This window comes from Hesperophylax consimilis, chromosome 25 (genome assembly GCF_061612785.1).
Source record: "Hesperophylax consimilis isolate HC1 chromosome 25, BYU_Hcon_1.0, whole genome shotgun sequence".
NCBI classification, from domain to species: domain Eukaryota; kingdom Metazoa; phylum Arthropoda; class Insecta; order Trichoptera; family Limnephilidae; genus Hesperophylax; species Hesperophylax consimilis.
The window spans coordinates 14438118-14448873 of record NC_142860.1 but is presented as its reverse complement, the minus strand read 5'-3'; the positions used below and the strand labels follow the sequence as shown (position 1 = coordinate 14448873).

General features: G+C 33.0%; 1 protein-coding gene across 1 annotated transcript; it reads right to left on the bottom strand.

Moving 5' to 3' along the window:
• Window positions 1-3300: 3300 nt before the first annotated feature.
• On the bottom strand, window positions 3301-10328 carry LOC149411568 (peroxiredoxin-2-like). Its single transcript, XM_089646773.1, has 7 exons — window positions 10193-10328; window positions 10035-10086; window positions 8636-8777; window positions 7991-8126; window positions 6959-7064; window positions 6013-6141; window positions 3301-3860 (listed from the first exon to the last, which is right to left on the bottom strand). Exons 1-7 carry the CDS (start codon window positions 10223-10225, stop codon window positions 3763-3765), a joined length of 696 nt encoding a protein of 231 aa, XP_089502899.1. The 5' UTR covers window positions 10226-10328; the 3' UTR covers window positions 3301-3762.
• Window positions 10329-10756: the final 428 nt, after the last annotated feature.

Sequence of the window (10756 nt, the reverse complement as noted above, 5' to 3'; positions counted from 1 at the left end):
TATATTTATAATGGTTTACGATTCTGAAAGCGATTGTGACATAATTATGTATGTACCTTGCAATGGGCCTCATCACTCAAGATGATTTGCATTTGATTCACTCAAGTGAATTTTAATAATTTCAATGCATTGTTGAAGCGTGTATCGTTCCATTTTTATTAATGGCGTAGTTTCTACTTGTCCAATGTCAAAAAATGACAGCTTCAAAAGTAACATCTACCGAAATAGCGGGCTATTCAAAATAACACCTCTTATTGGAAAACTCTGTATTTAAATATAAGGTTTATAGTTCACGTACCTATATGTTTTACAGTATCTGTCTATCTAGGGATATCCTGCGTCGTGACAGGCTAGTTTTACTGTGTCTGTCTCTCTAGGGATATCCTGTGTCGTGACAGGATAGTTTTACTGTGTCTGTCTCTCTAGGGATATCCTGTGTCGTGACAGGATAGTTTTACTGTGTCTGTCTCTCTAGGGATATCCTGTGTCGTGACAGGCTAGTTTTACTGTGTCTGTCTCTCTAGGGATATCCTGTGTCGTGACAGGCTAGTTTTACCGTGTCTGTCTTTCTAGGGATATCCTGTGTCGTGACAGGCTAGTTTTGCATTTTTCGATAAGTTCGCAAACACCACTTACCGAGATTGATAACTTTATATCCTCTTTAAAAATTTCCATTTTGTAATTGTAATCAATAATATGATATTCAAATGATTTGTTTTTTGTGTAAGCTCGTTTTTCGGAAAAATAATCTCAAATGCGTTGTGTTAGGACTGTTAGGTATTATCAGCGCCTTGGCGATTCGGCGCCCGGAGCGTACTGCTCCAATTGCCATGACCATAACGACATTCAAATCTCAATTTTTTCAAGAATAGATTCCTGATTGCGCGTTTGCGAAATTGTCTTAATAGGCATACTACTGCCATCTGCAATTATTTATTGAAGTATTATTTATTTATCTTGGACGCAAACCTTTTTAGATTTTTTTTATTCAAAATAATGTTTTGTGGTAAATTATTATGTTCTCAATTCGAAAGAATGCTCCTCGTAATAATACCATTTTTGCTTTATCACAAATCAACAGAAGCAACCTGAAGTTAATTTGAAATATAATAAGAGAGAGAACATTTGAATTTCCATGATTTATTTTTCATAATTACTTCCTTTACTCCTAGGCACTGGAGCCCTGCATTTGCAGTGTTGACGAATCGTGCCCATGATTTTTTTCATTGATTTTGCTTTCGGATATTACCTGTACTGGGTTAGTTAAAGACAAAATAAAATAAAATCACTTTATCAAGTATTGTATTGTATTGCCTGCCCCTATGGGTTAAGTAGCAGGCGCGGTCCGCATCCCTTGCATTTTAGAGTAAAAAGATTTGGACTTCTAGCCGTAAAGAGTAATACTGCAATTTAAATATTTTAATATTATGTGATTTTTTTTACAAATACGGCGCTGTATAAAATCATACAAATATTATTTTTATAAGGCATTGTGCATGTTGTCATCCTGTTCCTGTGTACGCACAAAGAACGACACAAAGCACGTGACGCGTGCGCACTGAGACCCGCAAGCCAATATCTTCGTCAACTTTATACGATATTAATGACAGCATCCAACGTGCAAAAACTGTCTTTAAAGCTCATATGTATAATGCACAGAATCGTATACTCTATTACTAATCCATTGGATTGTATGTGCGTGTTGCTTTGACAGTTTGCTTTGAGATTGGATACTTCGCCAATGCTTTCTAAATGATAATAGTGAATTGTGTGGTTTTATAACTGAATCATTAATGCTTTATTCTGGATACTGGACATATTGATTTATGGAGCTTAATGGATTTATGGAGATAATTTTAGACGGTACCTAATTGTATCTTGTTCGTGGGCTAGCGTCTAGTTGTGCATATTTGATATCAAGTACGTAGTAAGTACAAGTATAAACATTTGATGTCTAGCATCCATTCTACAAAAAGTCACCGACCGCCACTGTTAAATACCCAACTTTATAAACTAAATTATAAAACAAATGCAGCATCTAATTCGACAATCAACCGAGCTCTTCATACTCTAAATCAGTGATACTCAACCTTTTTCTTCTGCGGGCCACATTCATATGTTTGTAAAGCTACGCGGGCCGCAACACTATACTGGTCAGTGTTGCCAACGGTGTGAGCTTGATTCCCCCTTTTATTATTCGAAATCCATGGGGGGGGGGGTGTTAGAGAATTTCTGTAAAACATAATAATTCCCCACAAAAAAATTCAAAATGAGTGCTCCCCACAAAATGTTTGAAATCCATGGGGGGGGGTTGTTACACAGAACTTCGCTGAAAAAAAATTCCGCACAGCCAAAGACATCATATGTAATTCCCAACAACAATTTTTCGAAATCCATGGGGGGAGGGGTAGCTACGGAATTCCATTTTCGATAATTTCCCGCCGCGAAAAATATTATATCATATTATATTATAGCCTTCGTTGGTAGTAACACTGGTAACCATTTTACTTTAGAACTGTCAAAATTTTATGTGTTGCCACGGGCAAAATTATTTGCGCGCATGTTTGTCTGTCAAATTTTTGTTTTTTAGAGATAGATCTAGCGTGTGCAGTTATGGTGTGCAGTAGCAACACTCTTATAGAATATTATATTATATAGATAGTATATTATACTTATACTATCCTCTTCGAGTTTCAACGTCTGTACGTCAAAGTCGCAATTAATCTCAAATTAACGTGATATAGAATGCCAGATTTTGTAAATCATGTTCCTGATATTAAATGTATGGAGGGCCGCACAAAATAGCTCGGCGGGCCGCAGGTTGAGTATGACTGCTCTAAATAATATTTGTCTTAACTCTAACATTGACATTTTTTCGGATTCCCTGCCCAAAATCAAATGTGGCATCATGTCAATAATTTAAACTATTCAATGCGCATACATACAGACACACAAACACTCACACATACATTACACACGTCACACACACACACCTATAAACTACACAAGTCACCTGGTAATTAAGGAATAAACATACCACTAGCAGACATTATAAGGAAACATATCATAGGTACACAACATGAAGTATCTTATTCCTGTATATTGTTTCATCTCTGTAAATCATGTACTGTTTGTTTCTATAATATAAAATAAAAATAAAATAAATCTTCCACAATTCTAACTGTATATTTTTATAGCTTTGTATAGATAATTTTAGATTTGCATAAAATAGGAAAATGAAAAACAAAATTTCTAAAATTATCAAAAAATTGTATTTTTTCCACATCCAAATACACAATTACATTTGAAAATAAATACAATGGCATCACTAGATTTCCTTAAAATAGAAACAATAGAAGTTACAACATGCTAACATAATGATAACGATACATATTGAGATTGAGACTCTGTGATTTGATCAAAAGGCCTTGAAGATAATTAAATTATCAATACAATATCATTTTTTTATATATATACCTAAACACTAAGCCATGAAATATTAACAATAAAGGAAGCTCAGTTGAAAAACATACTGAGAATAATCAGTGGCAAATTTTTGGCAGGGAACTAAACAAAATATCAGTAGTAAATTTTAATTATCATAAAATAATCATGTGTTCATAGTTAGTTCTCATTCGCATGCCTAGATGGCAATGCAATGATTGGTGATCTATGAAATGCAACAAATTGAAGAGAGCTTCCTAAATTATAATTATTGTAGTACATATCTGGTTCGACAATAGCCATCCACAATAATTGTGGTCAATGAGTGTTAGCTTTCTTGAAGTAGTCCTTGCTTCCTTTGGGGTCAGGTTTGATGGTGGCTGAATTAGACTCCGGGTTCCAATTAGCCGGACAAACTGGAAAATAAAAATACGTAAAATGTTCTGCTAAGTAAACAGTAAACCAGCGTCGTGAAAACTGCACAGCATTTTCTGTTTGGAATTTCTAAGTTTAACGGTAAACGTAACGTATGTTATAATTTACACATTTATGGACGGCACTAATTTTAATATTTTATGAAAATACCCTTTTTGCAAGGTGTGTTTTAAAATATTAAGAAGAATTAATTGTTTGCGCTCGCACATAATAATGATCCTAAAAAGGATTAGAAATAACTTGGATCTAAAGACAACGCGCCTTGTTTACAATTCTATTGTTACTCCGCATTTAAATTATTGTTCTAGTGTTTTATTCTTATGTAACGAAGCCCAAAATAATAAACTCCAGGTTATACAAAATAGGGGGATGAGGATGATTTTAAAACGCAACATTTTTACTAGAGTTAAAATTATGTTACAAAATTTAAATATGATGACAACCAAACAACATATAATATATAATACGTTAACAATGATGTATAAGCTTCAAAATAATATGCTCCCAAATTATCTGCAAAGAAATGTTATGTACCATGAAAATGTTCATAATTATCCTACGAGAAGACGCAGAGATTTTAGGCTTCCCAAAACTAAACTTTCATGCACACAAAACAGCGCGTTTTATAAAGGGCAAAAACTTTATAATAACCTACCAAATGTCATAAAGGAAGCCACAAGCCTTAGCACTTTTCGTAGGACATGCGCTTTATATGTAAAAAATAATTTTTGATTGTTGAACATACTCACCAATATTATTTTAGTCACCTAGATATCTTATATAATATAATTTTGTGTATTTATCTTTTTCTCTTAAAATTTGTTATTTTTTGTATTTTTTATATTTTCCTACTAGATGTAAGTATGAAAAAATTTGCGTACATCTAAATAAAGATTCAAAAACAAACAAACAAAAAAACATACGCAATACGAATATGAATAAATAGTTTTGCATATATAAAAACTTTTTTTTTTCGAGAAAGGCATACAAATACAATACTTAATGAATTAAATCATTGAAACAATGTTAAATTTGTATGCCTTTCTTGAAAGAATTGAGTTTTTATACAAAACTATCTAGTCGTATTCATTTTACGTATGTACACGCACAAACAAATAAATCATGTTAATATTTAAAAGCATAACTAGAAAAAAGTGTTTTTTTTTCATAAACTAATTAAACCAGCGCCATCCATAAATGCATAGACTATAACGTATGTTTCTTTAACCAATAAAAAACATTATTTTTAGCTTGCAACCTCATTTTCATCATAAGCTACAAAACTCTAAAGCATCCATTAACAGTTGATAAGCATTGGTCTCTGTAATTATTGTGATTATCGATAAAAATAAGTATCCTAATCTAAAACTGCGGTACTAAATCGATACAGTTTTTCTCAATCTACAAAGTAAAATTATTTATCTGATCTACAAGCGCTGATAAACATCAATTAACATAAATATTGAATTGACAAAGTAGTGTCGTCACCGCAGAGATCTCTCATTGGTCATCAAAATAGTGTCGTCAATGCGGAGATCTCTCATTGGTTATTAAATTTCCACCTTTACTGTTATTGGCTGAGTGTTTGAAATTAAACCAATCGCATTGACTATTATTAGTTCTCAATTAATTCAAAAATAATACAAGGGCATTTGTCTTCCATATAATTTTATAATTTTGAATTTTTGTTTTGAATGTATGAAAATTAATGTATCCAATGTCTGAATAGATTTTTTAAACTGTTATACCTATTTGTATATTAACTGAGTTTTTATTACTGGATTGTTCTCACGTAAGTGAGATCGTCTGTAAAAGCACAGTATAAATAAATAAATAAATTTGAGCTTTCGTTTTCTAGTAAATCGAGTCGAAAATTGGAATTTAGGTGGTCAATATCAATTGTTTTTTTAGAAAAAAACTTTTTTTAAATCGGAATAATCAGATCGAAAAACATGTTTGGGTTTTCTATTGGATGTAGATTCACCTGTTTTCCGCTTGTACTATGAAAACACGGTGTATTTTAAAATAAATAATATTTAAATTCTTCAGGAAAAGTTTTGTAACACATGTGTTATGCTGTGATGTGTTTTGGTGTCACCTTTATTTATTGCAAGTAAATTAAATAAAATTTACCTTCTCCATGTTTATCGGCAAATTGGAAAGCTTTCACCAGTCTCAAGGTTTCATCCACAGACCTTCCCACGGGTAAATCATTCACGGTCATCTGCCTCAAGATACCATCCTTGTCGATGATGAAGAGGCCTGGATTAAAGAAATAAGTTAAATTTATTAAGAACTAGGTGTACCCCGCCACGCGTTGCTATGGCTCAGTCTGTGCAGATAAAGAAACAACGGTGCATGTTGCTATTATGTCCAACAGATGGCGCAACAGATATGTTTGTAATTATTTCCCTAATCGCCGCTCTTTTAGGCACAGATTATGGAAATTACACTTTATTTCAACAATTACTACAAGAAACAACTATTTACATGCACAAAATATGGTATTTGTGTTTATTAAGTAATTTATGTGTATTTAGTGTAAGTGTCACTCCATATAACAAAAGTCGAAAATGGCGGCAAAGGGATTGTTTTGATTTTATTTTGGTCCTGTCACATGTGACATCTACGTAATATAGGTATATAAAAACACATGCGTATTTGAATGCAACGCTGTGTCAAAATTTAAAAGCAATCGGTGAAGTACTTTTGGAGACCAAACAAACAAACACTAACATTTTTATTTATATAGATTGGGGTGTTTCAAATGTAACATTGTCATCGAATGGGCAATCAGCGCCATTTTGTTTTGACGTTTGGAAGGTCCCCGTTAAATGTCAATTCTGGGTCCATTTCAACATAATTTGTTCAAAAGCTGAAAAGAATCTATAATCGAGGTTTGACGGGGACCTTTCAAATGTCAAAAATAGAAAATGGCAGTGATTGGCTATTTGGTGACAATGTTATATTTGAATTTCTGTGAAACACTCCAGCCTAAATTACGCTGCTAAAACGAAGGCATTGCAATGTTGAAATCCCTTTGACCTTAGAAGGAAAAGGATGATAGAAGAATGTTTACCTCTCAGCGCAATTCCTTCTTCCTCGATCAGGACATCATAGGCCTTAGCTGTTTCCTTGTTAAAGTCAGCTAGAAGGGGGATGTTCAGTTTGCCTACTCCTCCATCCTGTAAAAAGATAAATGACTTGAAGAGACCAGCTCAGGAACAGAGTTTTAATTGACAGAAAGCCACACAGAAGCTGGACATTTGTACAAAACTTGGAAGTACCACAATTGGTACATATTACACTTCTGTTGAAATCTCCTTTTTAGAATATAAAAAACATCCCTTGTTCTCTCCTCATAAATGTACAATATACTGAAGCTGCCTTTGATGGTCATCAGAAATAGAGACTTATTAACTAACTAACCATCATGTCTTAAAGTGATTTATTTTTGTTGGTCTTTGTTTCGGACAGCATTACAGTATCCATCATTAGGGCACGTATCTACTGACCTACGACTAAGGCCTATCTACCAGAGTTCAATATAAATATTACTTTTACAATCCAAACACTTTGAAGATTTGCAGCATGATGTAGGTGACTGGATAAATCATCAAAATGATAATTTCTTCATATGAAGCGGTTACTTTGTGATGTGACATTATAATTTAAAATTAAACAATAACTTTGTAAACATCACTTATAGGTAAATACTTAATGTCGACCGGGTTTCGCTACAACCGTAGCTTCATCAGGGCAGTATAATACTACTATACTGTCCTGATGAAGCTACGGTTGTAGCGAAACCCGGTCGGCATTAAGTATTTACCTATAAGTGATGTTTACAAAGTTATTGTTTAATTTGAAATTAAAATGATAATTCATCACATTTTTAAAAAGTTATATAAAGTCATGGAAAGTGATAAAACAAAAACTTTTTTAACTGGGTTAAGTAGGTTAGGTTAGGTTAGGTTAAAAAAAAAAATCATCATTTTTAATGACTTTATATCACTTTTTAAATGTGTGTTGAATAATCACTGTGCTGAGTTATCATGGAACCATAAGTATTATTGTAACTGTATATTTAGTAAAATGTATATAAGCAGACCTTTCTGTCAATTTGTGTCCATGCAAGATGGCTGAACTTGGAGTCAGTGGAGACTCCGATAACTTCGCATCCAATGTCTCGAAACTCCTTGGCCTTGTCACTGAAGGACACCAGCTCCGTAGGACACACAAAAGTGCTGGAAAATGATGCACATTATTAGTTCATCTCTTTCCATTGCTGGCCTTCAACTCACCAATACAAATAATAAACTCATTGTTTGGGAACTTTATTATATTTTATAAAGCTGATAGCTTGATTAGGATGAAAGATAGCGAAAGAAGATATCTTTAACAAACCTCCAGGACTTATGTAATTATTTTAAAAAGAAAAAGTAGATAGATTTAGAGGTAAACCAATTTTGAAAACTGTTATGTTATGAACGGCCTCCTATTAAATGTGTATAAATGACCATTGGGAACATAGGACCATTGGGGCACATAGGAACTCTCGAGTACAGATATTTAATTTTGTTGGTACATAAATATAACCAGTGAAAAATTAAGCAATATTCTAGATAGGAAGTGATTTATACGGTCATGCTTTCAAGTCCAGTTTTTACTGGTTACAAATTGCATACAAAGATTTAAGTAATCGTTGTCCCAAAGGGGGAGTCTTGCGTAGTTTTCTCATTAAAAATAAACTCACAAGTCCAGTGGATAAAAGACTAGCACCAAGTATTTCCCCTTGTAGTCTGATAGCTGGATATCTTTAAACTCCCCATTGACTACGGCCACTCCTTTGAACTCGGGGGCAGATTTCTGGACTCGAGGAGCGAGCAAGCGAGGACCTTAAAACAAAATAATTATATTTAATCAATCATGTATGAATAAGATTCTTACAGCTGTTTTGTTTACGAGTAATGTAGAGCGCTCTCCTCCTTCTTGAGCTAACGTTTCAGACAACCCTGCATTGTTCACCATCACAGCAGATGTGGGTATTAGAATGAATGATGGACACGGCAAGGCTGAGTGAGAACTTAGCTCAAAATTAAGGAGAAATCGCATAACACGGCTGAACAACCCGCAGTGATAAAACATATAGGTAAATATTTCCCTAACCGCCGTACTTTTAATAGGCACAGATTATGGAAATTACACTTCGTTTCAACTTAATTACTATAAGAAACAACGACTTACGTGGAGCGAGATGGTAAAATATGCATTATAATTCCATTTTTATTCAGTCAAAGTTCAAAATTTACTTTACAAAACAATCCCTTTGCCGCCATTTTCGAATTATGTTGAGTGACACTTGCGAAAGTTTTGTTTCGATCTAAATACCCTATTTTGTGCATGTAAATAGTTGTTTCTTGTAGTAATTGTTGAAATAAAGTGTAATTTCTGTGCCTAAAAGTGTGGTGATTAGGGAAATAATTACAAACATATCAATTAAAAGAGGTTAAAAGTTATAAGTACATTAAAATTTTCATCACTCTCAAATGGAAATGCTGGTAATATTCTAAAAATCTGCTACAATCTCCATAATATGCACAAATTATTCAAATAACACTTAGTTCCAACTTAATTACTACAAGAAACAATTATTTATGACGGGGAGATGGTAAAAGATACATTAAGGTTCCAATTTTTTTTGAAAGTTCAAAATAAGAAGAAATTCTCTAAATGATAGGAAAATCCTAGTAAAATCCGTTGCTTAGTTTAGAAGAACTAAGCGCACAAACAGACAGACGCGGATAGCGACTTTCTTTTATACTATTTAGAGATTATATTAACCGTCTCTGGGATGTTTAAGAGCTAGTTTAAGCACAACAATAACTTTAATTATTTTGGTAATTAAATACCGAACTATAAAAGATGACAAATATTCTGAAAAACTGCTAGATTCTTCAAAAAAATCGGGAAGCCTTTATTTCGTAACAATTACACAATTGTGAATAATTCTCATAACCGTCACATATGTGATTATTTAGCATAATTTTATTTGAGAAAAATAACAAATCAAAGTTATAAAAGCAACCCCATGAAGAAATATAGGATAAGTGTATAAATAGATATAAATATAGATAACAGGAATTATGACTTACAAGTATGAATAAACGACGAATTTGCATATTGAAATGCACTAGGAGCAGAAACCTAAAAAAGAAAAAATCAATCGTCATGTTCATGTAGGTAGGTAAAATAAATCGAAGCAAATATCATCAAATGAAACTAGCAGACGTATAAAATAGGCGTTTTTAACCTTTCTCAGAATATTACGAAGTACAAAAGACATGTTGACCAATTATTAGCGTTATTATTGTTAATTGGGTCACCGGCAGTAGTCGGCAGCAGATAAGATAGGTTAAACTTTTCTTTTGACTTCATACGTCAGATTGTCAGATTGATAAGTGAGAAGAAAATTCTGGTGTTGCCAGTGACGAAAATATTTCTCCAATTTATTTTTAGGCTAATGAATAGTCAACACAAATAGGTAGGTACCGGAATGAAGTTGGTTGTTATCTGTATTGATTTTTATTTTTATATGGAAAAAAATCCAGAAGGTAATCAATTCTGTTCATTCCAGAATGAATACAACAATACCTATTACAAATAATTTAGTCTTATGATTCATTTTCCCACCGTTTATCATTTTAATCCTTCGGTACTTTCAACACTTGTTCAGTTTGCAATGTTTTCTGTGTATTTCAAAAGCGCTATACACTGCGTGATTCTGCATGATTTTAGAAGTAGAAAATAAAAATAACTTTTTCGAAATTCCAACGCATTAAAATAGTTTAAGGTAGAAAAGTTGAATTGTTTGTGT

Bases quoted from the DNA above. Each gene is read 5' to 3' on its own strand.
- LOC149411568 (XM_089646773.1), bottom strand. From the start codon at position 10,225: ATGTCTTTTGTACTTCGTAATATTCTGAGAAAG. The intron at 8,778-10,034 runs GTAAGTCATAAT...TTTTGTTTTAAG, and splicing joins TTCGTCGTTTATTCATACTT to GTCCTCGCTTGCTCGCTCCT. The intron at 8,127-8,635 runs GTGAGTTTATTT...ATCATTTTCCAG, and splicing joins GTCTTTTATCCACTGGACTT to CACTTTTGTGTGTCCTACGG.